The sequence below is a fragment of the Brassica napus genome, chromosome C9 (genome assembly GCF_020379485.1).
Source record: "Brassica napus cultivar Da-Ae chromosome C9, Da-Ae, whole genome shotgun sequence".
In the NCBI taxonomy this organism is placed as follows: Eukaryota; Viridiplantae; Streptophyta; class Magnoliopsida; order Brassicales; family Brassicaceae; genus Brassica; species Brassica napus.
In genome coordinates, this window is record NC_063452.1 from 54,155,377 (window position 1) to 54,183,098 (window position 27,722).

A 27,722-nucleotide genomic window follows, 5' to 3' on the forward strand; every position below is an offset into this window, starting at 1 on the left:
TAGTATCTGATTTCTAGACTAAGTAGATGACTAGAATGAGTATTGTAACTGTAGCTAGAAGATGAAATAAAATATGATTCCACTTTTTTTTAAAAAAAATTTAAACATGTATATTTTCATAATTATGTTTCCAATTGTTTTCATATTTTTTAATATTTTTAAAATTCGATTTACTATTTTTTCCATAAAATAAGGGTAAAATACATCCAAAATTGCCCAAAATATCAGAAATACTATTGTGACACTTTAAAAGTTCAAAGTGTACCATTTATCCAATTTTCCCTAATAAATAGGCATATAAAAATCGACTAATACCCAGATCAGCATCAAGTCAAAACCCAACTCAATTAATCTCGGTTTAAATTCTTGTATTATATAGTACTTCCGACGAAATTGCTCGTATAATTCGGTTTGATTCAGACCGGTTGAATGAAATTGAATCGGTTTGGTCGATAAAGTTGCGCTTGTGTTCGTTGTCACTGAAAGCTCGTGTCTTGGCTCTTCGGGAGGGTTTAGAGACATTAAGACAGTGTGAGCTTTGAGCTGGGGAAAAGGAACGATGTTGATGACTCGGATTCGGAGTGCCAAAGCGTTGAGATCTGTTGGGCCTCTTCTGCTGGAGACAGGTACCCTGAGAACTTCTTTACTCCACAGCTCATACGAGTTCTTGTGTTTCGCCTGCGAACGAGGCTTTTCTAGCGGTGTCAGCAGCAATAGAAATCTCTCCTACAGAGAGAGATTGAGAAGTGGGATTGTTTGGTATCAAGAAAGATGATGCTGTTTCTCTGTTTTTCGATCTCGACCTCTTCCTAGAATCGTAGATTTCAGTAAACTGTTTAGTGCAGTGGCCAAAACAAAACAGCATCTTCTCGTGTTACACGTCTCTGCAAGCAAATGGGATTGCGCATGGTATCCACACGCTAAACATTGTCATCAATTGCTTCTGCAGGCTCCAGAAACTTGGTTTTGCTTTTGCTGTTATGGGTAAGATGTTGAAACTTGGATATGATCCCGACACAGTCACATTTTCGACTTTGATAAACGGTGTATGTCACGGGGGTAAAGTTTTTGAAGCTGTGGAATTAGTTGAACGGATGGTGCAAATGGATGTTATTCCAAATTTCATTGTGCTTAACACTATTGTCAATGGACTTTGTCTCCAAGGTAAAGTGTCTGAAGCTATGGCTTTGATAGATCGAATGGTGGAAAACGGATGTCAACCCGATGGAGCTACCTATGGTCCGATTTTGAATATAATGTGCAAGTCAGGTAACATTGCATTGGCCTTGGATCTGCTCAGGAAGATGGAACATAGAAAGGTCAAGCCTCAAGTAGTCACATACAGTATGATCATCGATAGTCTTTGCAAAGATGGGAGCCTCGACGATGCACTTGGCCTTTTTAATGAAATGGAAACCAAAGGGATCAAAGCTAATGTCATTACCTACAACTCTCTCATAGGAGGCTTCTGTAGTGCCGGAAGATGGAATGACGGTGCAGAGTTGCTGAGGGATATGATTACAAGGGAAATCACCCCCAACGTTGTCACTTTCAGTGCTTTGATTGATAGTTTTTTGAAAGAGAGAAAGCTTACTGAGCCTCAAGAGTTGTTCAATGAGATGATCACAAGAGGTATAGATCCTGATACCATTGCATATACTTCTTTGATACATGGAGAACCGATTAGATGAGGCCAACAAGATGCTGGATCTGATGGTTAGCAAGGGATGCGATCCTAACATTTTGACGTTTATTATCCTTATAAACGGATATTGTAAGGCTGGATGGGTTGAAGATGGTATGAGACTTTTCCGCAAAATGCCTCTGAGAGGAGTGGTTGCCAATACAGTCACTTATAGCACTCTTATCCAAGGATTTTGTCAGTCAGGAAAACTTGACGTTGCCAAAGAAGTCTTCCAAGATATGGTTTCTCAAGGTGCTAATCCTGATACTGTGACCTACAAAATATTGCTGGATGGGTTGTGTGACAATGGAGAACTAGAGGAAGCCCTGGAAGTACTTGAAAAGATGCACAATTGTAAGATTGATCCTGATATTTGTATATATACTATCATCATTCACGGGATGTGCAATGCTAGTAAGGTCGATGATGCTTGGGATCTATTCTGTAGCCTCCCTCTCAAAGGAGTGAAGCCCAATGTCAAGACATTCACCGTAATGATTCGTAAGAAAGGGTCACTGCCTGAAGCAAACATGTTGCTTAGAAAAATGGAGGAAGATGGGATTGCGCCGAATGATTGTACATACAACACAATAATCCGGGCACATCTCCTAGGTGGTGACATAGCAACATCAGCTAAACTTATAGAAGAAATGAAGAGTTGTGGGTTCTCTTCAGATGCTTCCACTGTAGAGATGGTTATGGATATGTTGTCGGATGGTAGATTGGACAAAAGCTTTTTGGATATGCTTTCTTAGAATGTTTGGATCTAATCCGCAAGAGACAAAGTCCCGGTTAGTAATATCTGAGGTACTTGGGGTTTAATAGTATAAAATAAAGTTTGTTTGCTTACATCTAAATAGATCTTGATGTCTTCTCCGTTTTATATTGCTTTCTTTCTTTCTGTTTTGTCATTGGTTCATTTTCAGTGAATAATGTTTGTCATCTTCAGTTGAGCATATGTGTATTGACAAATGCTCAAAGCTTTGATAAGCAATAACACTTTTGGCACTTATTCCGTCTTGAAGTTTCAGGTAATGAGAGATCTGCAATGTGTTGCTATGATCTGTTCAGACATTAATTAGAACTATGTGAATTAATTAGCCGTGAAAGTCTAAGAGAAGTTAGCTGTGAACAGTTAGTTTATCTTCTCTTGTGTTGTGATTGAATCTTGTTTTCTCTCTAACAGATTTATCAAAATGTATAGAATCATTGCTGATTGTGATCGTCCAATGGGACGGTGGTGACAGCGTGTGAGGGAGAAACAGCTTCGTTTGCCTTTGTCTCTTCCTTTTTTTTGTTTTGTTTTTGAACTGTGAGTTGGTTAATGGATCACTTGTTGTCACTCAGGATGATAGTTATAATTGATTCCCAGTTGTACATCGGTTTGTGGTCGTTTGAAGTAGTATAGTTGGGTGTATAGCTTCTTGTAGAAATAGTCTCTCGAGTTTTGAGTCTTTCGACTATATATAATATGCGCACAAAAAGTATTGGAATATGGTTCGTATTTATATTTCTTAGAATCACTGAAAGAGTTATCTCTTTGGCATTTTGCGCACTTCCTTAGATTTATTGACCGGATAAATAAGGATAGGTCCGTTATGGTTGCTCGTCACTCGTCAGAATGTTGTTGAAAACTTGTGTAGCAAAGTCAAATATTAGAAACCAACGTTTTGATATATCTAATGATAACTAATGATAGCAAAGTCAAAACTTGTATAGTGATTGTGTATTAAATAGAAGTTATATCTAATGATATATTGCTTTCACGTCTCACCTGATTCATAGAGTTGAGTTAAAGCATAGATAAGTCTCATATGTAAAGCTTCTACTCTGAATCAATAAGTTGAGTTTGAGGTTGTTTACTTATATAATTGGTTGAGTTGATATCTTTGTATACATTCTAATCGTTAACAAACAAAACAGAAGCTCGTTGATGCATTCCTCCTGAAATTTTGTCTATTGTAATAATCTAAAGCGACGTCGTTTCCTAGTCGAGATTACAACAGAAAAAATACACAAATTACATAAAAAAAGAAGATAACGACACTAAATTTGAATGAACCGGAGCATTCGGATAACCGGGTCAGATTTTCGGATTTCGGATATTTCTAAACTAGAGAAATTGATACCGATCGGATAATTTAAAATTCCGGTTCGGATACGGTTCGGCACCTGTCAGATTCGATTACATCCGAAGTAACCAAAAAATTAATGGATTTGGTCCGGTCCTTAGTATATACCAAACCATTTAACCCGATAGAACCGAATATAATCCCAAAGAACCGAAGATATTCTAAATATCCGAAAAAAACATAAACAAGATAACTAAAATTACAATACAATAACATAACATAATCATTAATATAACCAAAGAAAATTTTAATCTCCAAAATGAAAACAAGCATAATAGATTATTAGGGTTATCTTAATTAAGGTTTAATTCAGGTCTTTCGGATACCCATACGGATCTCGGATATTACCCTTATCCGACCCGGTACCCAACCAAATTTTAAACTTTATCCAACCGGGTATTTTCCTGTATCTGAATCCGATCTGAAGCCCGATTTTTTGGGTAATTACCGGTTTGGATCCGGGAAATATGCCCAAGCCTAACCGGAACTATGTATGACAATTAAGGGACTTGTACTACTGCACTTATCGCCAATTGGTTTTAAGTTGGAAGCCCAAGAAACTTATCACGGTATCAGGTCCAACACTCAGACCCATTAATCCGGTCCGGACAGTGGTCATATCATCCCATTAGCTGATGGTTCATAGAAAGCCCAGTTCCGCCGAGATTGCTAGAAAATAAAGCATTGTTTCGGAGGGGGTATGATGGATTCTACAAAATTAAAGGTTATACGCTACCATTATCTCGAGGGAGGGTGTTGAAAAGAATATTCCACATTGGAAATACGTAAGAGATTTAAGTAATATATAAGAGACTTGGACCATTGCACTTATCGCCAATTTAAGGCCAATTTATTTTAAATTGGAAGCCGAAACTTATCAGTCATTAACACATGAGCACTCAAGTCGTTACCTAAACCAAAATCTGGTTCAAATAGCTGTTGTCTCATCTGGGTACACTCCCCAAATGTCTACCTACACATGCATACTTGGATATTCGGTTCGGATTCAAATCAGTTTTTATCGGATCTTTCAAGACTTAAATATTTGGATTCATTTTTTGATCAAAAAAAAAAATATTTGGATTCATTTTTTGGTTATTGGTTCCTTTTAGTTTCATGTAAATTAAGTTCTGAATATTCATATTTATAAATACTCAAATATTTCTGGCTATAATTTAGCCAAAACCTGTCACTTATCTAAAATATAATTGAAACTAAACCATTTTAAACTTAAATTGACATTTCAAAGTAAATTTTGGATTCAGTTTCGGATTTTGGACGGCTTAGGTTCGAATTTTCAGGTCCTAGGAAAATGTATAACCCTCTATGCCCGCCTATATTGAATGAATTTGATTTACCCATCTCCCGACAAAATACTTTCCCTATGTCGGATAGAAAGATCTACATTATAGTATGTTCGTTTATCTGAATATCTGATGACTCAGTTGGAAAACTTCTATATTGTAAAGAAATAACTTGTTTGTAAAAATCGAAACTGATATGTCTTGAGACCATTTGAAAAATAAACTAATGTTTGTAAACTTTGTTTTTCAGAACGTTTAGACAACAAAACGATAAGATTTCAGAAAGAACCAACAAACAGTAAAGAAAGGCTCTGATATCTCAGGTCTAGACAACAAAGAGACTCCCTACTTCCAGAGCTTACGCAGAGACATGTTCTTCTCTGTGTCTTTCTTCATTACCTTCGCCACAGCCATTTCAAAGTCTTCCTGTGTCACGTGTACTCTCCTCTCCCTCAGAGCAAACATGCCTGCCTCCGTGCACACAGCCTGACCGTAACAACCAAAAGTATAAGAGAGAGAGAGAGAGAGAGAGAACAAAAAATATATTACCTTCAGTTCAGCACCCGACGCACCATTCATCTTCTCTGCAATCTTTTTCAGATCAATTCCACGCATCAAATTCATTTTCCTCGAGTGAATCTTCAGGATATCAAAACGTGACTGCAACACATTGTAGAAACATACACATTAGCCAAACATGTTCTACCCAAACCTATCCAGTCAAGCAACTCAATTATATGAAAATAAGTAATTACATCTTCATTTGGATTAGGGAATTCAATTTTCCTATCAATCCTTCCTGGCCTGAGAAGAGCTTGATCCAGAATATCAATACGATTTGTTGCCATCAAAACCTGTAAGTCGTTTAAGAGGATGAATGAGTGTGACTACAATTTTCAGATAAGGATGCCACAGGTTTCTTTAACACATTTTACACGTACCTTGATTTTGTTTGATGCTTCGAATCCGTCAAGTTGATTGAGAAGCTCAAGCATAGTCCGTTGCACCTCACTGTCACCGTTTCCACTTCCAGATTCCATACGAGCAGACCCGATACTGTCGATTTCATCCATGAAGATGATTGATGGTGCATGCTCCCTGAAAACCATAAACCATCAGCAATAGTATTTTTCAACACAATCATCTTCATGGATGTGTACAGTTCTGTTTGCTCCAAACAGACAATTTAGTACTGTGGCCTAAATGGTAGGCACGATGCCTCTAAAACAGATATTCATCCTTGAGGCTGTCTACACAATAGTACCAACAAAGATCATGGTCTTCATATTCTTTTCAATACTTAACACTACGTCCACCTCAGCTAATAAGTGCAGTCACTTAAGAAGATTAAACTTGTAGACAATTCCATCTTTTCCTACCCATTACTGTTTACTATGCTTGAAATATCTACTTTAGGGGTTAGCATGTGCAAACCTTGCCATCACAAAAAGCTCTCTGACCATTCTAGAACCTTCTCCAATGTATTTCTGGACCAGCTCGGAACCAGAAACTCTGATGAACGTACAGTCAGTGTGATGTGCCACAGCCCGAGCTAATAGTGTTTTCCCAGTTCCAGGTGGACCATATAACAACACACCCTAGAAAGGAAGGAAGATAAAATCATCTACAATCCACTTAACATCGTTACAGTATAGAGAAGAAGCTCCGAAAGGCATGTGTACCTTTGGCTGCGCAATTCCAAGAGACTCAAACAATTCAGGGTGCTTGATTGGAAGCTCAATGACCTGATGAACAAGTAAAGATGTTAAAATATCATAAAGCAAGAAATAACAAAAGGCATAGCCCTTTTAGCTGCGCTTTTTTCTTTCACTAAGTAAGCATACCTCCTTGATTTCCTTAATTTGCTGGTCAAGACCACCAATCATGTCATATGTGGAGTCAGGAACCTTCTCAACTTTCATAAGGTTGACCAGCGGATCTACTTTACTTGGCAGAACCAGGTGAAGAACATAGCTATCATTACGGAGAGCAACTCTTGTTGATGGTGTGATCTTATTTATGTCAATACTTTTGTCAATATCAACAACATACTTCCCCTCGGGATGAACCTGGAGAAAAGATGAGTTTAAGCCTTACTGATAGCTATGTCCACAAGATTACAAAAAACAATACAAGGCCAAATTAACGTTAAATCACATGATATAAAGAATCACAGTACCTTAACCAAGACCTTGTTTTTTCCCATCACTTTAACCACTTCGCCCACATAGGAACCAGGCTCCTGAAGCAGCTGCAACTCTTCTCTGAGCATTCGTACTGTTTTCAGAAAAAGAATTCGAAGTGTCAAAAAGTATCAAAATTATAACTGATTATAAATTATAAATAATAAGAAAACCTCAAATCTTAAATTAATGCTGTTATGATATGTAACCCTAAAGCTTAAACCTCTGACCATTTGTACTGTTATGTAAGTTTAAATGTGTTACTAAGCATTCAGTTTAAACAGTGAACTAAACTAAATTAAACAATGTACTGTTATGTAAGTTTAAATGTGTTACAGTCAGTAGGGATGAAACAATCTGAATAAAGAAGCTTATTTCTGCTAAAAAAATCAAAGCTCAGAAGTAGACAAAGTTAGGCACAGTTCAAGAAAAGATCCAAGATCCCAATGGCCACCCAACCAAGGAAAACGAAATCGAAAGCCATCCGAAAATTAGGGTTAAGGGGGATGATGAAGAAAGAGGACCTCGAGAATTGAGTTCATTCCTCTGAGCTTCAAGGCGATTGAGGTTGTTGGTTTTCTGGCGGAGCTGGCGCTGGAGCTCGTGGATGTGCTGGAGGTAGTACTGCTTAAGCCCTTCCCCTTGTTTCGCCACCGCTCCCTTGGCGTTGCAGGTTTCCTCCATCGCTGTCTCGGGACGCCTCGCCTCGACTCCTACGGCCGCCATATCGTGAGTGATTGGTGTCTCTGGGTATTTCGATTTCGGGAGATGAGAGAGAGAGAGAGAGATGTAGTTTTTTTTTTATCGGAATCTGAAACCCTCGCGCAAACATTAATTCACCTAAAGCTAAATAATAATACGCGATATCTGTTAATTAGGTGAAAAGGAAATTCACTCAGCAATAGAGGAACCTTCTCGTTGCTTTAGAGCACCTCCGTCCATTAAGACTTCTAATGATTTCTAATGATTAAATTAAGAGTAAATAAGGTGATTTGACAAGTTTGGAATCTTGGTAAGTGGAAACAAATTTTCCCTCCTCCAATGGTAGAATCTCATAGAGTTCTCTCTGCAACAAGTCTCCTTTCCATCTTTTTTTGTCATCCTTGTGATTTAATCATCGCATGTATGCATTTCACAAACTAATTTATTTCCGAGCATTCATTTTTGTACTCTTCTTCATGATGGTGATCATATTAGTGTGTTAAAAAGACGAGGTTCTGATTTCTTTTATCATCAATAGGGAAGTGTTGAAGACAAGGAGTTGGGCAAACAGCAGCTTCTGTACAGACTTACAGAAACAAGCACCACAAAAACTAGCAGTGTCATACGGTCCTCAACGTATTTAGGACATGACAATAGACTGTCATGTCTACAAAACGCATTCTAAACTATCTACCATGAATCTATCAGCGTAAATGGAGAAAAATTCAATTGCCACCAGGTTCATGATCGTGTACTATTAATACTTTTAGAGCAGGAAGCAAATGTTGACACAAGTGTACATATCACACACATAGTTCCAACTTCAATGTCTAAATGCTGCTACAATAAAATTAAGACAACCATGCTTCTCCTAAACAGCAAAATATGCTCGAGTCTAGCAACTGGTAAATTATTATCACACTCCAAAACTATCTACCATGACTATATCAACACAAATGAAGTACAAACGATAAGTTTGGATACTAACTTGATCATAAAGTGTGAATTAATCTATATAAGTACACCTAGAAAAGGGCAACACTTGGGAACAAAAAAGAAATAAAGAAGAAGCTCTCTCACCTACGTGAAAAGCCACCGCTTCGCTGGCTCTGTTTCATGAAAAGAGCCCTCTCTCTTTCCTTCTCAACCCTCTCCCTCTTCAACCGCTCTTCCCTCAGCTCCTTCAAGCTCTTCTTCCCACTCTTCTTCTTAGATTCACTCCTACGTCCACCATCCTCCTCCTCCTCCCCTTCACCACCAGCTCTATCTTCATACTCACGTTTGTTCTCAACGTACCAAGAAAGCTTCACTCCTTTACCAGCAACACCGTACCCCAACCTATACTTCTCCTCATCTGGATCCCCTGCCCTCGCTGCAGCATCTTTCGCAGAGGTTCTCGCGGTCGCAGCAGCTTCTTTCCTCACCTTCTTCTTCCTGTGATCTTCCTCCTCCCCAGGCTTACCATCATCCTTCTTCGGTGTTAGCTCGATGGGGTCGAAGATCTTGATCCTCCTCCTTCTCCCATTCACGAAATCGAAAGGATGATTTTACCTACCAGAGAAAGAGATCGAAATGAGATTCGAGAGAGAAGCGGAGTCTTCGAGAATGGAGGAGAAAGAAAACTGATTTCGCACAAACGAAGGAGAGAAACATTAATGTGCGTTCCAATTACAAGATGACACGTTAGGGTGTCTTACTGATTCTAAAAAGCCCACGTTTGGCAGCGGTTCTCTGTTTATTTAGCATTTTTCATTTATTTTTATTTTTGCTTTTGGTTAGAACCTGTATTAAACTACCCCGATGGAGGTGCTCTTAGTGTCTTTAAGGTCTCTCATCCTTTTAAATATTAATTCATTTTATATTTTTAAATGATCAAAAGAAAAATAATTCATACATAATAACTGTTTTTTTTTTGTTTAATTCTTACATAACTATTATTTAGTCTCATAGCTCATAGGAAAAAAAATAAATAAAAATAAATACAAAAGCCCACAATAGTCCGGTCTAACAAATCTTTGTTTGAATATGCTTCATGGATCTTCCTATTTAGAAAGAGCATGTTTGAATATGCTTCATGGATCTTCCTATTTAGAAAGAGCATGAATCACTTGGATCTTATAAAACAAAGGACAAAGAACAATAGTAAAACGTTCTTTTTTTTTTTTTGATAACTCTGGTATCTGGGCAGCCACATTCCCAACTATCCCCCCGAAAGGGATCCAGCGCCCCAACGGAAGGGATGTTAAATCCGTTGTGGCCAAGGCTCGAACCCGAGTGGCGGACAGTACAGCTGTACCTCCTTTACCACCAAGCTACGAGCGCTTGGTTTAGTAAAACGTTTTTTATCAAGATAAAATGATTATAGTGTAAGTTACGTCGGAAGAATTGAAAATGGTCTGGATATCGATTTAGAAGATGTACATGCTACAGATCCAGAACATCTTAATCATTCAAAATAATATAAAAAATACATATAACTACTTTCTCATTTTTCGAAATCAAAATTATTGTGGTAAAACAGATAGTGCTTCAGAGTAAGAGAATAAAATACAAATATGAAATATGTGAAATTTTATAGAAATTGCAAGGTACTCCCTTGATAATCTCCCCGGAAATTCCATATATCTAACCAATCTCTAATAACCTAATGTTTGTATATCACTTTTTTGTTTACATTGTGATAAGTCTTTTGATCAAAACAGTTTTGACACAGGAAGATGGTAAATCTTGGATGTAGTTTGTATCAACTTGTAAACTATATGTAGTGAATTTTTATCAGTTAAATATGATGCCGATGAAAGACTATAAGATGTTGTGATGTTCTCACTTAAGGTTTATCTAGTTTGATATGCAACTTCAAATGTATACATAAATGTTACAAAACTTTCAACTACAGATGTGGTGGAGCTGGTGAATAATTTTTTGATTACAGGCGATCTGGATCCAAGGATAAATTTAACTAATATTTGTATGATACCAAAAGTGGAGAGGCCGACAAGGATGACGGAACTAAGGCCGATAAGTCTTTGTAATGTTGGCTACAAGATCATATCGAAAGTTTTGTGTCAAAGATTGAAAAGTTGTCTTCCCAGGTTAATTTTGGAAACACAATCGGCTTTTGTGGCAGGAAGGCTAATTTCAGATAATATTCTTATTGCACAGGAAATGTTTCATGGTTTGAGAGCCAATAAGTCTTGTCAGAATAATTTCATGGCAATTAAAACAGATATGAGCAAGGCTTATGATCGGATAGAGTGGAACTTCATTGAGGCTCTCCTTTACAAAATGGGTTTTGATTCTCACTGGATCAAATTAATGCGCGAATGTATTTACTCAGTCCAATACAGGGTTCTTATAAATGGGCAACCTCGGGGTCTTATAACCCCCCAGCGAGGTCTACGGCAAGGGGATCCCTTATCCCCTTATTTATTTATTATGTGTACGGAGGCATTAATTTCAAATATTAAAAAGGCAGAGCGGATGAAACATTTAACTGGTATGAAAGTGGCAAGAGCTTGCCCTGCAATCTCTCATTTGTTATTTGCAGATGATAGTTTGTTTTACTGCAAGGCAAAAAAGGAGGAGTGTCAGACTATTCTCACGATTCTAAAGGAATACGAAACTGTCTCAGGGCAACAAATTAATTTTCAGAAATCTTCCATTCAATTTGGACATAAGATTGAAGAGGCTAGCCGTCAAGAATTGAGGGATATTTTGGGAATCCAGAATTTAGGTGGAATGGGATCTTATTTAGGACTGCAGGAAAGTCTAGGTGGCTCTAAAGTACAAGTATTTGGCTTTGTACAAGAACGGCTGAATAGTAGGGTTAATGGATGGACCTTTCGTTTTTTTACCAAGGGTGGAAAAGAGGTGATCATTAAATCAGTGATTACGGCTTTGCCAAACCATATGATGTCTGTGTACCGGTTGCCGAAAACTACAGTGAAGAAGCTCACAGGTGCAGTCGCCCAATTTTGGTGGAGTCCAGGAGGTAGCACAAGAGGTATGCATTGGAAATCATGGGATAAAGTATGTGCCCATAAAGACAATGGTGGGTTGGGTTTTAAGGATTTGACTGATTTTAATACGGCAATGCTTGGGAAACAGTTGTGGCGGCTGATCGAGAAGCCAAATTCCCTCTTTGCTCGAGTCTTCAAAGGACGGTATTACAGGAATTCTTCACCCCTGGAACCGATTCGCTCATACTCCCCGTCATATGGCTGGAGGAGTATTACTTCTGCTAGATCTCTGGTTTATAAAGGACTAATTAAAAGGGTAGGAACATGATCATCTATTTCAGTATGGAATGACCCTTGGCTCTCATCCACTCGCCCGAGACCAGCCAACAAAAACCTACATAATAGTTACCCGGACCTCACTGTAGATTATTTCATTAATCAAGAATCACGCACATGGAATGTACAGGCAATTAGGGACTTGGTGGATCCACAAGATGCAAAAATAATTGAGAGTATACCATTGGGCAGAAATCAGTTGGCAGATAGGAATGGATGGCATTTCACAAAAAATGAAAAATATACGGTACAATCAGGATATCAGGTAGAAAGGATTTATCATGACAAGGAGAAACCACCTGATTTTTATGGCCCTAATGTGGATATCCTTAAGGCATACTGTTGGAAGGTGAGGTGTCCTCCGAAGCTAAAACACTTTCTTTGGCAGCTGGTATCTGATTGTATAGTAGTGACGAAAACATTAAAAGCACGAGGGATGCAAGGAGACACCTGCTGTGCCAGGTGCGGAGCTCCGGAGGAATCAATAAACCATGTGTTTTTTGAATGTCCTCCAGCACGTCAAGTGTGGGCATTATCCAAGATCCCATCAAATCCAAACATTTTCCCAATTGGCTCCTTTTTTGCTAATATGGATCATCTATTCTGGAGACTTAATCCAAAAATGGTGGATCACCAGTTTGCATGGATATTATGGTATATTTGGAAGGGTCGGAACAACAAAGTGTTCAGTACTTTAGATATGGACCCAAGAGACATGCTGAGATTGGCAAAAGTAGAATCAACATTGTGGGCTGAGACACAAGTTATTAAAGATCGTAGATTGGTACAGGAAGTACAGGTACGGCCTGATATAGGGACCATAGGATGATGGTGTTTCACGGATGGTTCTTGGAAATATAAGGATCTTTTTTCAGGACAAGGATGGCATAGCACGCTGCCAGGGTTTGATGGCTTATTGGGAGCACGAAATGTAAGGGCATCCCTCTCACCTCTTCATTCGAAGATGGAGGCATTGATTTGGGCGATGGAATGTATGCGAAATTTAAGGCAGTTTCAGGTTACGTTTGCAACGGATTGTTCTCAACTGGTGAAGATGGTTTCGGAACCAGAGGAATGACCAGCATTTGAAAGCTACCTGGAAGATATCAAGACTTTGCGACAAAGTTTTGTCAACTCAGAAATTGTTCATGTTCCTAGGACGGAGAGCAAAAGGGCGGATAGCTTGGCACGGAGTGCTCGGCAACAACTGTCTTTCGTCGTGCACATGGATGTAGTTTTACCACCTTGGTTTACAGAGTCTACATGAGTCTCTAAATGTTTGCTGTTAAAAAGAAAAAAAAAACAAATGTTTAAGTTATTTGCCAAATTTTTGATCCTATGTTAAGCTAGAGAGTTTGGCCAACATGATTCTCCATCTCAAGGGGAATAGAAGCTAGTTGCTTTGGGCTGGCTTGTGGTCCTAGTCTAAATGGTTAGCCTTCCTACAATACCTTAGTTTTGTTATGTGAATAAAAACAGATAAATTGAAACTTCAACTATATGAATTGCATAGCTGTAACTTCTGCTGATTAGAATGTTTTTTGCTTGATTTGATTTTGCTTATAAAAAAGGATCACATTGTTAATTAACTTCCATTAATGGCTATTTGGCCAAATTAACACCAACTTTATTTTTATCCCAAGGTAAACAGGCAACAGCCAAACCCGTGCGACACTGTCTGTAAGTCGTCGCCTTCCTTCCTCCTCTAATAGTTTAAACTCTCTTGTCTCGATCCAGATCCAATCTCTCTTCTCCGATCTATTCACACCATCTCTTCAAATCAAAACAATGTCCTCCTCCCGATCCGATTCCAGCAAGCCGTACTACGCGACGAGCAGCCTCGTCATCGGCTACGCCCTCTGCTCCAGCCTCCTCGCCGTCATCAACAAGTTCGCAATCACCTACTTCAACTACCCCGGCCTCCTCACCGCCCTCCAGTACCTAACCTCCGCCGTCGGCGTCTGGCTCCTCGGCAAAATAGGGTTCCTCCACCACGACGCCTTCGCCTGGGAGACCGCCAAGAAGTTCCTCCCCGCCGCCCTCGTCTTCTACCTCGCGATCTTCACCAACACCAACCTCCTCCGTCACGCCAACGTCGATACCTTCATCGTCTTCCGATCCCTCACCCCGCTCCTCGTCGCGGTCGCCGACACCGTCTTCCGCGGCCAGCCGCGTCCCTCGAGGCTCACATTCTTGTCTCTGCTGGTCATCCTCGCCGGCGCTGTTGGCTACGTGGCTAACGACTCGGCTTTTACTCTCACCGCTTATTCCTGGGCCTTGGCTTACCTCGTTACCATCACCACCGAGATGGTTTACATTAAGCACATGGTTTCGACTCTCGAACTGAACACTTGGGGGTTGGTTTATTACAACAACCTCTTGTCGCTGATGATCGCGCCGCTGTTCTGGTTCCTCACAGGGGAACACAAGGAGGTTTTCACGGCCGTGAATGCTAACGGAGGCGATGTGTTTGAGCCCGTTGCGTTCTTCGCTGTGGCGTTGTCGTGTGTGTTTGGTTTCCTTATTAGCTTCTTCGGTTTTGCTGCTAGGAAAGCCATCTCCGCAACTGCTTTCACGGTGACGGGTGTTGTGAACAAGTTCTTGACGGTTGTGATTAACGTTGTGATTTGGGATAAGCATGCGACTCCTTTTGGGTTGGTTTGTTTGCTTGTTACCATCTGTGGAGGTGTTGGTTATCAGCAGTCTGTGACCGTGGCTAAGAAGCCGACCAATGGTCCGTCTAAAGCGTCGAACAATGCCGACAAGGGTGGTGATGATGATGAGTTGATGGAGTTGATTCCGGGGAAAGTAGCTACAAATGTATGAGAGGGGCTCCATTGTTTGCAACCTTTTAAAAAAAAGAGGTTCTAGCATTTGATTTTCAATTTGAGAGGTTTCTTCTATGGTTTCTGGCCTCTCTATAGTATCAATTTTGTAAACATGTTTCAATCTCATTCTTCTCTACCCATTATTATACAAGAAAATCAGTTTTATCTTCCTTCTATGCATTATAAGATTTCAGAGATGTCGGGTCTTTGAAACTTTGTTGTAATGAAAAAAATGCGAAACAACAGTTAGTCCCATCAGCTATTCCAGTTAATTAGCAAATGAATTAATTGTAATTGGATTCTTGATGGTTTGAGATGTTTTTGTAAGAATATATGGTCTAAAATCTAAATCCATTGAGTTGAAACAGCTGCATAGACAGGTGCAGTATACTTGGATAGATTGTTGGTTCGTAGTGGTATACAACTCATTCTAGCCTTTTGGGTGATTTTTTCTTTGAAAAATATTTTGGGCTTTAATGAGGCCTTCTATCATTTCTATTTGGGCTTTCAGTAATAAAACAAAGTAAGGCGACCGGCACAACGAGAGGATCAATCGAGGCAATGGAGGAGGGAACATCAAGCTCGTCCGCCGCCGGCAACACCTCCACTGCCGTGATAAATTCCTTAACAACCCGCGGCTGGTGCTTCAAAGACGCCGATTACTTGAAGCCTCTAGTCATACAAATCTCCTCCGTCATCGGCGGGACAAATCAAACAGGCGCCATCGTGGACTCAGTGGAGGCGGAGCTGCTCAACATGGATATCAGGTTAATCGGAGGTAAGTCCCTCCCCGACGCGACGGAGTTACGCAGGTGCTCCCATCTTCAAGGCCCCAAAGTCCTCCAGGTAGATACATTGCTTCTTCTGATTCTAATTCAATGCAAGCAATCAGCTATTTAGATGTTGTGTTGATTTTTGTTTTCGTTTCTTTTCTTTTTGTTAGATAAGTTCTGTTAGAGATGTAACAAAGAGTAGTGCAGAGGAGTTTCTAGGAAGCTCGACTGGTAAACGTGTGCTGAAACTCGTTCTCACTGATGGAAAGATAGAGATATCGGCACTTGAGTACTCTCATATACCATCGTTAAACAATGATGTGACTCCTGGTACTAAGGTAATTTGCATACCAGTCTAAATTTGATTCTCCTTGTCTTATTGTATTGTGTGATTTTTTTATTTATTTATTTTTTTTTGTCTGTCTTGTTGGCAGGTGCGTTTAGAAAATAAGGCTGTGGTGCGTGACGGTCTAGTATGTTTGACTCCAAAAGAGGTGACTGTATTGGGAGGTCATGTGCAATCGCTCTTTGAAGAGTGGCAGATGAAGAGAAAATACGCTAGTTTGTCTCGTTCGTCTGGAAGGCAGTCTCAGGAAGGAAAAGCTGGTGATGGCCCTCCTCCTTTTGAGGAGTTGCAGATCCGAGCAGGTTACCATCAACGCGGTAAGCAGCGGTTTGCTAGTTATGCTCATTGTCATTTAGTAGAAGTATTGCATTTTTGTTTAGTTTTGTAATGGTTGCCAATCTTTGATAATTGATAACAACTAGAACCATCCTAATGCACTTTAACCTAGACATACTTGTAATTCGACCATAGCTCCAGAATCTATTAGTATCTGCTTCTGTAGCCTATAAGGAATCATGTAGATATCCTATCTATGCTTTCTCTTGGCTTGGCATCCAATTTTGACGCTGTTCGGTCTGGACTTTTTAAAAAAACTGGAACTTAAGTGACTGCATTTTCGTTGTGTGGTAAAATGAGAGTATATTGTTCTGGTCTTCATCTTTGTTGAGCCTGTTCGCTTACATTTTGTGATAGAAGTTTTGAGAAACGCATAAGAGAAGTTAATTCGTCAGCATATGCTTGATGATTGACAGATTCATACAAGACGACTTCTAGGACTATTGTACCTACCGCTGCACAACATACTGGTGGAGAAAAAGGGGAAACTAGTGAAGTTTATGGGAACAAAATAGGTGCAGATAAGAATTTACAGAAGAGTTCTGCAGATTCTGATTCGAAAGTGTCTGTCAAAGTTGAAAATCAAGAAAAGCCAAGCAGTTCTGATACACGACCTAAACAAGGTTTGGCATCGACTTTTTTCCTCTCCTCACTCTATATCAAAAGCTCATTGTATAACATTTTGATTCTTTGAATTAGTTTGTCAATTGGCAATAACACTGATCCCTTAGATGAGATTTGTTTATTATATATCCCTATAAGGCTGAGTAACTCTAATGCTTGTTAGTGCCATAACATCTCCAATGTTTGCAGCGGTGGAAGCTGTTCCTTTACAGAACCAAGCGGCTGCTCAGGTACTTCTTGAGAAGATGAAACATTCCAGTTCAAATGAACGGCAATACCGAGGACGAAGAGGTAGAGGTCGAGGGAGGGGAAGAGAAGAAGACGACTCTGCAGTACTTACACTCGAGGAGTGGGAAAAGAGGAAAACTAGCGGGGGAGCTGTTGCAGCAGCTGACAATCCGAGCGACACTACACGTGATGAAGATCTTGCCTGGCAGCTTCAGAATCAGTTTGATCTTGAAGACTCTAACGTGAGTTACAAAAACGTTTGTTTTCCTTATTATCAGTCTTCTGTGTTCTCAATTCGCTATTAAAACAATCAACCAGTCCATTGATTTGGTTTAGCACACCTTATTATCTGTTATTCATTCAATGGCTTATGAGTTATGTACTGGGATTTGGGACCATTCAAACAACAATTGTTACAATGACAGAGCTGTGATTGTAATTTGCTGTTTAGGGACAGGAGGTGCACGGAACCGGGGTAGCGGATATCAGAATGAATATGTTTGACTACGGAAGAACAGATGAAAGCTTTGGCCATGGAAGGGGAAGAGGTGGAAGAGGGAGAGGAAGAGGGCGAGGGAGAGGACATAGGCGAGGAGGAGGACGTTTCTAAGTGCAATGAATATGTGTAGAGACACTCTTGGATAGAAGTTTACATTACACAACAATGTTTCCATCTTAAAACACTCTCGCAGGTACACCCATTTGTTGTTTCTTTTTTTCTGTAGTGAATTTGCATTGATCGACACAGAACTAAAAAAACAGGGAGAGAAGAGACATGGAAGTTCATATAATGTATTACTATTGACGCCTCCTAAAGACGAACAGTGATCCTCTAGAGCCTATTCCCAACCTAAGTTTCTCATCAACGTATGTGATCCGAAGCTTCACTTCGCTTTCAAACCCATATTTAAACTCCAGAGAACCAACCTTGAGTTCCGGAGGCTCGAATATCACCTGAACCCACTCACTGTCCAACACGTTCAGCTTCCCTGCGAAGATCAAGCACAGGTTGAAACATTAAATCCATGGTTTTGACCAAATAACTCTATCAGGGGTTTCGCAACTCACCTGTCAAAGAGACGTCTCCGTCAAGAAAACCAAGAGCAGTGAAGGAAACTCTGTTCCTGACGGTATCAGGAGAATCAATGCCTTGGATCATCTCTTTTGTTCTGAAGAAGAGGCGGCCTATCACGCTTCTGTAGCCTCCACCAGGAGAGGTCGGTCTAGAACAGTACACCACGTCCCAATCTGCAGCAAAAGATTCAGCAAGTTCACGTTTTGATAAAAGGCAGTAGCGTTCGCAGTGTTTGCTTAGATTATTTCTTACCTCCGAAAATGAGAGGGCACTTAACAGGCTCACTGACACAATACTTCTGAAGCTCCCCAGCCACTTGCGCCACTTCCTTGTGTTGCTCAGGGGTTAGTGTCACACCTCCATCGCTGTTCGCAACCTGTTTTCACACACGACTCCATAATCTGCAAAGGGAAGATCCTGGGGAAGAAAAAACGAAAGAGATACAGACCTTAGAGAGGAGGGATGAAATGAGATCATCGGGTCCAGTGCGGAGCTCAACTTTCGGCGATGAAACGGAGCTTACGACGAGTCCTAGTCTTCTACCTCTGCTCCGTGAATTGGCCTTATACGAGAGGGAGTACTGAAGAGGGAGGTTCGAGCGGTTCGATGAATGAATCTGAGTCCGGTGTTCGGAGAAGGACGACGCAATTGTAAGGGAAGAACCAGCCGTAGCCATTGTTGCTCTAGAGAGAAAGAGAGAGAGAGACGGAGAGTGAAGCAGATAATGTAATGAGGGAGACGACTTTGGTCGTGGTGCTGCCACGTCAGAATAGAAATCGAGACTGGGCCCCACACCTGATTACCTCCCGCCACGTAGGAAGATATGTTCTCCCGCGTTATCTGGTCTGTCCATTCGTCAATAATGTAAATACTTGGGCCTATCAGTCCAGCCCAGTTGAGGCCCAATATGGGATGCGAAACACTTTTGAGAGTGATGATGACTAGTTGGGGTCAACTGCTATCTCTCTCATCGTCTAGCACCAAACTAACTGAATCTTGGAGGAGCCCTTTCATCTTCAGAATCTCAGCCACTAGAAAAATGGAAACGTCTCCCCAATTCATGCTCATCTTCGCCGTCGTTATTTCTTCTCTCATCGCCTTCCGATCTTACAAGCGGAAGTCGCTCAACCTCTCCGGCGGAGTTGCTGGATTCCTCGTCATGACCATCCATTTCGCCGCCGGTTTCAGGTTTCTTCTCCCGCTTTTTTTTTTTTTTGATTTGTTTATGTAATATTGAGATTGATCGGATAATCTGTTGAATCCTGTAGGTACGGAGCTCTGCTGCTCGTATTCTTTCTTACTTCCTCGAAGCTTACCAAGGTCGGGGAAGATAAGAAACGACGCGTTGATGTTGAGTTCAAGGAAGGCGGCCAAAGAAACTGGTAACATTTTCTTGCATCTTGCGAGTTTCTTCTCTGCTTTGAAGATCACCACCGGTAGTCAATCTTAGTTTAGGAGAATGACTTGACTTCTCTGCTCTTAAATTTGTGCCAATGTATAGTTTATATAACCATTTTTACGAGCTAACTCTTTTCTTTAAGTGTGCTATTTGAATCTATCGTTGTATGAAGCTTAGGATAAAGATCCATCTCGATCAAAGATGACTAGAGACAGCATAGTTGTCCCCTCTACCTTTACCATACTGGACTATTCATAAACAAAGCCTACTTCCTTTCTCCAATAGTCTTTGAATCTTTGTGATAGGATAAGCAGAATCGATAGTTATGATTACTTGGTTTAATAATGTTTGGTTTTGATGTTGGAATATTAGCAAATTGATGATGGTGATTTCACTTTCAGAGAGCTTCATATTTGTTTGACGGATATAAATTGCTTTGACAGGGTATTCCTCGAATTTATTGTTTCAGGAAACAAGTGCTCTGCAATAGTGGGATTGCGTCGGTTCTAGTTGTAATTGCTTCTACGTTAACGGGATGGCAGGACAAGTGTTTGGACTCGAAGCAGTCAGAGATTGTAACAGCTCTTATTGGTGGGATTATCGGCCATTACGCATGCTGTAATGGAGACACTTGGTCCTCGGAGCTTGGGGTGCTTAGTGATGCCCAGCCTCGACTTATCACAACTTTAAAGGTTCTCTGTTTCTTTTTTTTCGCCACTCGGTAGTTAACATTTCCCGTTTAGCTAAACGTTTGGTTTCTCATTCTCAGCCGGTGAAGAAGGGCACGAATGGTGGAATTACAAAGGCAGGACTATTAGCTGCTGTTGCAGCCGGCGGCACTGTGGGAGTAACATTCCTTGTGTTCGGACTGTTTACTGTGAGATGTGCAAGTGATGTGGCTCTCAAGCAACTCTTGGTAATTCCGTTCTCTGCATTAGCTGGATTATGTGGGAGTCTTATTGATTCCGTGCTTGGAGCAACCATTCAGTTTAGTGGCTTCTGTTCTGTCCGGAACAAGGTAAGTTTTGAAAGTAACACATGTAAACACGTGGATCGAAGGAGGAGAGTATTTTTGTTGATGGAATGTTGCGTGCAGGTTGTAGGGAAACCAGGACCGACGGTAAAGAAGATATCAGGTGTGGACATTCTTGACAACAACGGTGTTAACTTTGTCTCCATACTCTTGACATCTTTTCTAACTTCCATTGCTTCTGTGTACATTTTCTGAATTGCTGAAGCTAATCACTACGTTTTCTGGACCGACTGTTTTCAAACAGAGGTTAATTTGTTGTATGCTGAGATCACAGTCTTTTATAATTTCTAACAAACCGTTTCTGTTACATTCAGTATATGTATGCATCAATCACAGCTACGATAAAAAAAAAATAGCCGGTTGCTTTTCTTCCTACTGAAACTTGTTCGAACGGATGTAAAAACATTTTATTCATAATTTTTTGTGTTTCCTCAACCATTATAAAAACAAATATTAAAATTGGGCAAATCTCCAAAGTAGCAACTTTCTAAGTTTATATCACAAAAATAACACTTAAAAACTAAAATGACCAAAATAGCATTTTATTTTTTGAAAATTTTAATTTTTTATTTTTCAAAATTTGAAATCTTATCCCCAAAACCTCATTTCTCAACTCTAAACCCTAAACCCTAAACTCTAAACCTTAAACCTTAAACCCTAAATCCTAAACCCCACCCTTTAACTCTAAACCCTGAGTTTGTGACTTTTGATAAAACATTAAGTGTTATTTTTGTGATTTTTGACCTTGAATGCTAGTTTGGGAACAAAAACTTGACTTAATGCTATTTTTATCTTTTTTTCATTAAAATTAGTGTTATTTTTAATTTAATGGGATAGATTATATTTTTATTATATTAGCAAATAGAACATGCATAAGAGTTAAATAACTTCTCGAAACAATTTTATTTTAAGAATGAACAAACGAAAAGAGGTCGTCAGTTTAATTTGGGTGGGAAAATTGTAAATGCAAATTTCCGGAGCGGGGGAAGGGACGAAATACAGGAGTGGTGATTAAAAAAAAAAAAAAAAAAAAAAGGAGTTTGGCGACTCCACTTCCACTAGCCCTAGAGGTGGCCCCAGGAACCGCTTAAATTGAAAAAAAGGAAAACTGAAACGAGTAGAGGGAAAATCGATCAATCAATTAAAAAGCCCCACTTTCTCAAAGGAAAGAAGAGGACGGAGACAGCGGCGCAATGGCGATGAAGAAACCGAAAGTTGAGCAAGGGGAAGAAGCAAAGACGCTGTCAACTCAAATCCCAGATGATAAAGAAGGTCTTATAGATTTCATGGACCAGCGTGCCAACTCCATCGAAGCCCTTAAAGACCAGCTCTCAAACCTCGAGAGAAAGGTCTCTCTTCTTTCATTTTGCGATGAGTCCTAGTAGGGGTTTCAATTAAATATTCAATTTCAAGATAATTATTACTCAAAAAACCTTACTTTTTAACAACGATTTTTTTGCAGCTTGCTGAAGAGAGAAGACTGATGGCAGATGCGGAAGCCAAGTTTCTACGAGTCGATCGCGTTGAAAATAAGAAGAATGTGCCTGGTAAAACTGGAAGCTTACTTGGTATAGCTGAGTTTTGGACCGAACGAGATAAGGTGAAGAAGACTGCTACTAATGGAACCTCCACTCCGCATCCTCCTAGCGAGATGAAACCGTTGAAAATGCCGTCCATTATTCTGCCGCCTTCTTTCAAGAGAAAAGCTTCTGCTCCTGCCAGACCAGAAGCGAGCGAGACCGCACAACACGTGGCTACAACTGATTCTGACGTCCCAAAGGAAGTGAGAAATGGGTCTGAAACCAAGAGATCTCGTACTGTTGTTCCTAATGAAGTGGTTAGGGAAACCCAATCTCAAGCAAAGCCAAGGATCAGAGTTTCTTCCAACATTCCTGGACAAGCAGCGCAACAGGAAAAGTCTGGTAAAAGAAAAGTCTACCTCTTTTGGTCGGATTTGCCACATCTCAGATTCTCGCTATTGATTTTTGTTTTTGTTGGCAGAGTTCCATGGACATGAAGAGTTGATAGCGCTTATAGGTAGGAGCTCTTTGCGTGCCACGATTGAAAGTCGTACCCTAGCTATGCTACCAAGTGGCCACACCAAAAGGATGAGAAGCCTCGCCCTTTCTCCTTCAAACCGTGATCTTTTTGCTACAAGGTGATCTTTTATTATGTTACTGCTGTTTGTTTTAACAAAAGACACGAGCTACTGTATATTATTACTGCCAGTGTTGTGGATGAAACTCGGTCTGACAGTTGTAGTACATTGGGGTGTTGTCTGGATACTTAAACTAAGAAAATGGTATTACATGCATAAGAGGGTGCCAAGAAAGTCCTTGGACAATGTTAGCTCATCTAATGTACTACTCTCTACTTATATGCTTAATTTGTTTTCTCTCTTATTTTGGTTATCTTCAGTGCATTGGATGGTGTCGTTCATTTTTGGAAGCTTCAGTCTGATAGGTATGTCTGCCTTTATCCTTATATATGCCTGGTTTACTCATTATGATATTTCTTGCTGATTTCTTGATGTTTAGTTAATTTATGGTTGTTTACATAGAAACATTTGAGGAAGGGTTATTGGATTATATCACTTCAAATCCATGTTAAAACCGTATCAAAAAAAATTTCTTTCTATTATGGATTTTCGTTTGACGTCATCTTCTTCTGTTAACATGATAAGTCTACAAAATTTAGTTTTGCTTGTATTTGTCAACGAACTGCAATATTTGTTAGTACGAGACCTCCAAGATAATGTTTGTACAATGTTCGATACCGGCAACTTTTGGGTCTCATGAACCAAATCTTTTTCAGACTCTTATTTTCATGATTTTTTAAAAACTTTATTCCGTTGAAATTTCGTTTCCACCATTGAGCAGGTCCTCAGCTACTCTGTTTAAGACGATTAATCGGGTAGAGGTAGATCAGAAGAGATGGGCAGAAGATATAGCTTGGCATCCACACAAAAGTGCTCTTTTCTCTGTCTATACCGCAGATGAAGGTCACGCTCAGATATCAGCCTTATACCTGAACGAAGCTCGTGAGGTAAAAACCTATTTTAAAAGCCGTTAGACGCTTTAGAGTTTTACCATATCAAAACTTTGATTGCATAATGGATGAGTGGAGTGTGTCCTTAAACTTGTTTAAAGTTTAACTTGATCTTCATGACCTCTTATGAATAGAAAATCACTTACGCTTGGTTTCGAACCGTGACCTTATCTATCTGTTCTTACTCGATGTATGTACTGTTAACTGAGGTAGTTATGTGCTCATATCAGTTGGATCTTTGTTTCATATGCAGACTTGTGAGTCAAAGTTTCTGAAGGACAGGCCTCATATCAAAGGTCTTATCAACAGAATCATGTTCACGCCTTGGGATGATCCTTGTTTCATCACAGGTGGGTGTGACCACGCAGTAGTGCTATGGCGCGAACAATGTGAGAATAACGCATGGAAGTCGAGGCTCCTGCACAAGGACTTGCACACGTCGGCCGTGATGGGAGTAGCTGGAATGCGCCATAACAATCTCGTGTTGTCATGTGGAGACGATAGGAGATTTGTTGGGTTTGATGCCAGAGAAGAAAAAGTTACATTTAAGCATAGACTAGACAACAAATGCACAAACTTGCTGCCAAACCCTCGAGATGTTAACCTTGTCATGCTTCAAACTAGGTAAATAAAAAAGAAGCAAACTATTGACTTATATTTTATTATCTCCCAAGAAAAAAAAGTTAAATTGTTTTGCATATATGCAGGCAGCTAGACAGGCAACTTCGGTTGTACGATGTAAGATTGCCTCAGACAGAACTATTTTCTTTCGGGTGGAAACAAGAAAGCAGCGAATCGCAGTCGGCTCTTATCAACCAGTCTTGGTCTCCAGATGGTTTACACATCTCATCTGGCTCCTCAGACCCGGCGATCCACATCTTTGACATTCGCTACAATGCGGCGAGCCCGTCTCTGTCGATCAAGGCTCATAAGAAAAGAGTGTTCAAAGCTGAGTGGCACTCTTCTAATCAGCTACTCGTCTCCATCTCTTCAGATTTAGAAATTGGGATCCACAAGCTATGGTGAAAAGACTTCTGCATCATTAAAACAACCTGAGTATTGCAACTTTGCCACATGAACGAAGTTGGTGCTATCGATTGGAAAGTTCGGCTTCATCACATCACCCACGCTGGATATAAAAATTCTTATTGGGAGTTGCGTAGTTTCAGTCCAGGGTCTTAAGACACTGGCTTGTTTTAACATTTTTGGTTCATGTACTGAGGATAACAGCAAAATAATTGTAGCTCTCTCTATACATCAGTTTTGTCGCATTTTTCGGATATTCTGACAGCTTGGCTCCTCTAATCTCATGCCCCTAATCTTCAACCATTTTGGTCTATAGTTAGCATGAAAGAATGAAACAGCACAACGTCCTTATATGATTTGTAGTCCCAAAACTCAATTTCAACTATTGTGGCAAGAACCGGTTGCAATAAAAAGTACTGTATTCGGTTCACCACAAAACGGTATCGTCTTGGTGTGATTCTCATAACATTAAATACTAAACCGGTTTAGAATTGGCATATAAACGTAATTGTAATGGGATTTTTATGAACCGGTTTCGGTTTGGTATATAACCAATACTCTTTTCTAGAATCACATGATCTTCCGTCTCCGTCTGTTTTCTCCCGGTGACTACTCGCAGCCGTCGCCTTGGGCTTGCTTGCCCTCTTCGGTGATTTTCTGATTCCTCCATAGTTTATTGAAATTCGATTCTCCTTTTTGCATTTTGCATTACGAACTCGGGTCGATTTGGTTGATCCAGGTTTCCGTTTCGTCCATGGCATCGCCTGAGGAGATGGTTGATGCATCAGAAACTCCATCCACGTGAGTGTATTTTCCTCTCCGCATGATTACGAATCTGCTAAGATTTAGTATCTAAATCGCATAACTGTGATTGAACACAGGCCAAAGAGCACTTACAAGGATCCAGACGTTGGAAGGCAACGATTCTTACTCGAACTTGAGTTCATTCAGTGTCTCGCCAATCCTACTTACATCCACTGTAAGCTCTTATGATTCGTTCTAGGGCTCTTAGGGTTTGTGGATTATTTCACATAGTATCTACTTATAGCATTTAGGAAGTGATAAGAGATCTTGTGTGTGTGTTTTATGCTCTATGATGAACTTACCGCTTAGCTTTTGGATTCTGTTTTGGCAGACCTAGCACAGAATCGGTATTTTGAAGATGAAGCATTTATTGAATACTTGAAGTATCTTCAGTATTGGCAGCGACCAGAGTACATCAAGTTCATTATGTGAGTTCGAATACCTGAAGGAGTTATGCTTATATGTATTATACGTTTTCTTTATGTTCGTCTGTTTATGATCTGTTTCAGGTATCCACACTGCCTATATTTCCTTGAACTTCTTCAAAACCCCAACTTCAGGAGTGCTATGGCTCATCCTGCTAACAAGGTAAACCAATGTGATCAGAATCATTAACAAAACATGTTAGGGAGCAGTATAAATAGGAAGTGATTCCAAGGTTTAGGGTGCTTGTGTGTTTGGAATGGGTTTGGGGTGTTTATGGTCTCTAATACAAACCTTTTTTACTTTCTGCTAGTGTTATTCTTTGATTCTGCGCTGTGTTTGTCCATTGGTGAATACGTAAAGTGGTTTAATATTCCAAACCGTATGCCCTTATCCTTCTCTTCTGTTGGATTGTTTTTTTTCTTTCAGGAATTGGCGCATAGGCAACAGTTTTACTATTGGAAGAACTACAGAAACAACAGGCTGAAGCACATTCTACCTCGTCCTCTTCCAGAGCCTGTAGCTCCACAACCACCACCTGTACCTTCATCTTCTCTGCCACCTGCACCACCTGCAACTGCTGCTCCATCTCCTTCTCCAATGCAGTACAATAATATGCTTGCCAAGAATGAAACAAGGAATATGGTTTCTGCTGGAATTGATCGTAGGAAGAGAAAGTATGTGCTCCTTTCTTCTTCCTGACATTTTTCTTTTCAGTATGACTAATTGTGGTGAGAAGAAATAAGAAGTAACCTTCTAATATGCGAGTTATATAATATCAGGAAGGGTCCATAAGCATATCTTGCCCTGAAGCAGACACCATGGGATCTTGCATATGCTTTCATGCGTTTTCCTAGAGAGGGAAACCTGCTTGACTCAGGTTACAAAAATTGATGGAAACTCTTTACTCATTCCGTGTCATAGGACTGTAGTGGGAAGTTGTTACACAACCCTAAATCAGTATCAGTATTTGTCTTTTGTTTTTTTTTGGGCATAAAGATCGATGACATTGAGCCTCTTGGCTTTATAGTAAACGGTAGTTATGAGATTGATTCGGTTTGCTACGTTCCAAATTATTCGTTGGGCTCTTGCTCTAGGCTCCATTATTGCAATGAATGTTCTTACTGATGCACATGATAGAATTTCACAGAATTGAGAATTTTTAGGTCATTTGAAACAGTTAAGTAGATGCGTTTAGGTTTTGCGGATGATCTACTCATCTTTGATAAACGATCAGTGGGCTTCTCGCTGGAAACTCTCGTTAGGATTGCATCTCTTTCTTAGCTTTATGAGAAGCTTAGAAGCAATTAAAAAAGGTATTGGACTTGTCAAAACATTCGTCCTTGGCAGAGATTTATTTTGTCGGTAAACATGAAGATATATGTTGACAAGTTTTATTACAGTTAAAAGATTTAGTTTACCAGGAAAATAAGTTGAAATTAAATGATTAGGTCTGATTTGCAAATTACTAAAATATTT

The 27,722-nt window shown here is 39.9% G+C and overlaps 8 protein-coding genes and 1 pseudogene across 10 annotated transcripts; 6 read left to right on the forward strand and 3 right to left on the reverse strand.

The window, feature by feature from the left end:
- LOC106439480 overlaps positions 1 to 3,179 on the forward strand; it is a 3,900-nt pseudogene extending 721 nt beyond the window's left edge.
- Positions 3,180 to 5,317: 2,138 nt separating this feature from the next.
- Positions 5,318 to 8,238, reverse strand: LOC106439479 (26S proteasome regulatory subunit 8 homolog A). Its single transcript, XM_013880930.3, has 9 exons — positions 7,828 to 8,238; positions 7,300 to 7,397; positions 6,965 to 7,189; positions 6,803 to 6,865; positions 6,555 to 6,718; positions 6,062 to 6,218; positions 5,876 to 5,974; positions 5,670 to 5,780; positions 5,318 to 5,606 (listed from the first exon to the last, which is right to left on the reverse strand). The coding sequence occupies exons 1-9, from the start codon at positions 8,027 to 8,029 to the stop codon at positions 5,466 to 5,468; spliced, it is 1,260 nt and encodes a 419-aa protein (XP_013736384.1). The 5' UTR covers positions 8,030 to 8,238; the 3' UTR covers positions 5,318 to 5,465.
- Positions 8,239 to 8,430: 192 nt separating this feature from the next.
- On the reverse strand, positions 8,431 to 9,549 carry LOC111209887 (the record flags this gene model as incomplete). Its single annotated transcript, XM_022709923.2, has 1 exon — positions 8,431 to 9,549. A coding segment is annotated over one exon (468 nt), but the record flags the coding sequence as incomplete, so codon positions are not given.
- A 4,361-nt stretch (positions 9,550 to 13,910) lies between these two features.
- Positions 13,911 to 15,298, forward strand: LOC106439478 (GDP-fucose transporter 1-like). Its single transcript, XM_048767423.1, has one exon. The coding sequence runs from the start codon at positions 14,089 to 14,091 to the stop codon at positions 15,124 to 15,126; it is 1,038 nt and encodes a 345-aa protein (XP_048623380.1). The 5' UTR covers positions 13,911 to 14,088; the 3' UTR covers positions 15,127 to 15,298.
- Positions 15,299 to 15,654: 356 nt separating this feature from the next.
- Positions 15,655 to 18,178, forward strand: LOC106439475 (tudor domain-containing protein 3). 2 transcript variants are annotated; one of them, XM_013880926.3, is made up of 6 exons: positions 15,655 to 15,974; positions 16,072 to 16,239; positions 16,336 to 16,564; positions 17,000 to 17,206; positions 17,397 to 17,677; positions 17,893 to 18,178. In XM_013880926.3, exons 1-6 carry the CDS (start codon positions 15,690 to 15,692, stop codon positions 18,043 to 18,045), a joined length of 1,323 nt encoding a protein of 440 aa, XP_013736380.1. In that variant the 5' UTR covers positions 15,655 to 15,689; the 3' UTR covers positions 18,046 to 18,178. The 2 variants fall into 2 exon arrangements, with proteins under 2 accessions (XP_013736380.1, XP_013736379.1); XM_013880925.3 differs by having other exon boundaries at positions 15,658 to 15,974; positions 17,887 to 18,178.
- On the reverse strand, positions 18,058 to 19,201 carry LOC106439477 (probable plastid-lipid-associated protein 8, chloroplastic). The gene is made up of 4 exons (XM_013880928.3): positions 18,959 to 19,201; positions 18,763 to 18,886; positions 18,504 to 18,683; positions 18,058 to 18,424 (listed from the first exon to the last, which is right to left on the reverse strand). The coding sequence occupies exons 1-4, from the start codon at positions 19,184 to 19,186 to the stop codon at positions 18,234 to 18,236; spliced, it is 723 nt and encodes a 240-aa protein (XP_013736382.1). The 5' UTR covers positions 19,187 to 19,201; the 3' UTR covers positions 18,058 to 18,233.
- Positions 19,202 to 19,218: 17 nt separating this feature from the next.
- LOC106439476 (protein PGR) lies at positions 19,219 to 21,251 on the forward strand. The gene is made up of 5 exons (XM_013880927.3): positions 19,219 to 19,698; positions 19,779 to 19,892; positions 20,379 to 20,601; positions 20,679 to 20,927; positions 21,006 to 21,251. The coding sequence occupies exons 1-5, from the start codon at positions 19,418 to 19,420 to the stop codon at positions 21,135 to 21,137; spliced, it is 999 nt and encodes a 332-aa protein (XP_013736381.1). The 5' UTR covers positions 19,219 to 19,417; the 3' UTR covers positions 21,138 to 21,251.
- A 711-nt stretch (positions 21,252 to 21,962) lies between these two features.
- On the forward strand, positions 21,963 to 25,272 carry LOC106439474. Its single transcript, XM_013880924.3, has 7 exons — positions 21,963 to 22,291; positions 22,405 to 22,864; positions 22,944 to 23,100; positions 23,361 to 23,405; positions 23,822 to 23,987; positions 24,244 to 24,614; positions 24,698 to 25,272. The coding sequence occupies exons 1-7, from the start codon at positions 22,136 to 22,138 to the stop codon at positions 25,014 to 25,016; spliced, it is 1,674 nt and encodes a 557-aa protein (XP_013736378.1). The 5' UTR covers positions 21,963 to 22,135; the 3' UTR covers positions 25,017 to 25,272.
- A 271-nt stretch (positions 25,273 to 25,543) lies between these two features.
- On the forward strand, positions 25,544 to 27,295 carry LOC106439473 (mediator of RNA polymerase II transcription subunit 31). Of its 2 annotated transcripts, XM_013880922.3 has the most exons (7): positions 25,544 to 25,665; positions 25,756 to 25,817; positions 25,898 to 25,995; positions 26,152 to 26,248; positions 26,330 to 26,408; positions 26,673 to 26,920; positions 27,026 to 27,295. In XM_013880922.3, exons 1-7 carry the CDS (start codon positions 25,591 to 25,593, stop codon positions 27,036 to 27,038), a joined length of 672 nt encoding a protein of 223 aa, XP_013736376.2. In that variant the 5' UTR covers positions 25,544 to 25,590; the 3' UTR covers positions 27,039 to 27,295. The 2 variants fall into 2 exon arrangements, with proteins under 2 accessions (XP_013736376.2, XP_048623381.1); XM_048767424.1 differs by lacking the exon at positions 27,026 to 27,295 and having other exon boundaries at positions 26,673 to 26,960.
- The last annotated feature ends 427 nt before the right edge of the window (positions 27,296 to 27,722 follow it).

Bases quoted from the DNA above. Each gene is read 5' to 3' on its own strand.
- LOC106439479 (XM_013880930.3), bottom strand. From the start codon at position 8,029: ATGGCGGCCGTAGGAGTCGAGGCGAGGCGTCCCGAGACAGCGATGGAG. The intron at 6,866-6,964 runs GTATGCTTACTT...CTTGTTCATCAG, and splicing joins AAATTAAGGAAATCAAGGAG to GTCATTGAGCTTCCAATCAA. The intron at 5,975-6,061 runs GTACGTGTAAAA...AACGACTTACAG, and splicing joins AAGCATCAAACAAAATCAAG to GTTTTGATGGCAACAAATCG.
- LOC106439478 (XM_048767423.1), top strand. From the start codon at position 14,089: ATGTCCTCCTCCCGATCCGATTCCAGCAAGCCGTACTACGCGACGAGC.
- LOC106439475 (XM_013880925.3), top strand. From the start codon at position 15,690: ATGGAGGAGGGAACATCAAGCTCGTCCGCCGCCGGCAACACCTCCACT. The intron at 16,240-16,335 runs GTAATTTGCATA...TCTTGTTGGCAG, and splicing joins ATGTGACTCCTGGTACTAAG to GTGCGTTTAGAAAATAAGGC. The intron at 16,565-16,999 runs GTAAGCAGCGGT...GATGATTGACAG, and splicing joins AGCAGGTTACCATCAACGCG to ATTCATACAAGACGACTTCT.
- LOC106439477 (XM_013880928.3), bottom strand. From the start codon at position 19,186: ATGGCTACGGCTGGTTCTTCCCTTACAATTGCGTCGTCCTTCTCCGAA. The intron at 18,887-18,958 runs GTCTGTATCTCT...GTGTGAAAACAG, and splicing joins TTTCATCCCTCCTCTCTAAG to GTTGCGAACAGCGATGGAGG. The intron at 18,425-18,503 runs GTGAGTTGCGAA...TGATCTTCGCAG, and splicing joins CGGAGACGTCTCTTTGACAG to GGAAGCTGAACGTGTTGGAC.
- LOC106439476 (XM_013880927.3), top strand. From the start codon at position 19,418: ATGGGATGCGAAACACTTTTGAGAGTGATGATGACTAGTTGGGGTCAA. The intron at 19,699-19,778 runs GTTTCTTCTCCC...TGAATCCTGTAG, and splicing joins CATTTCGCCGCCGGTTTCAG to GTACGGAGCTCTGCTGCTCG. The intron at 20,928-21,005 runs GTAAGTTTTGAA...TGTTGCGTGCAG, and splicing joins TCTGTTCTGTCCGGAACAAG to GTTGTAGGGAAACCAGGACC.
- LOC106439474 (XM_013880924.3), top strand. From the start codon at position 22,136: ATGGCGATGAAGAAACCGAAAGTTGAGCAAGGGGAAGAAGCAAAGACG. The intron at 23,101-23,360 runs GTGATCTTTTAT...GGTTATCTTCAG, and splicing joins CGTGATCTTTTTGCTACAAG to TGCATTGGATGGTGTCGTTC. The intron at 24,615-24,697 runs GTAAATAAAAAA...GCATATATGCAG, and splicing joins CTTGTCATGCTTCAAACTAG to GCAGCTAGACAGGCAACTTC.
- LOC106439473 (XM_048767424.1), top strand. From the start codon at position 25,591: ATGATCTTCCGTCTCCGTCTGTTTTCTCCCGGTGACTACTCGCAGCCG. The intron at 25,666-25,755 runs GTGATTTTCTGA...TGGTTGATCCAG, and splicing joins GGGCTTGCTTGCCCTCTTCG to GTTTCCGTTTCGTCCATGGC. The intron at 26,409-26,672 runs GTAAACCAATGT...TTTTTCTTTCAG, and splicing joins TGGCTCATCCTGCTAACAAG to GAATTGGCGCATAGGCAACA.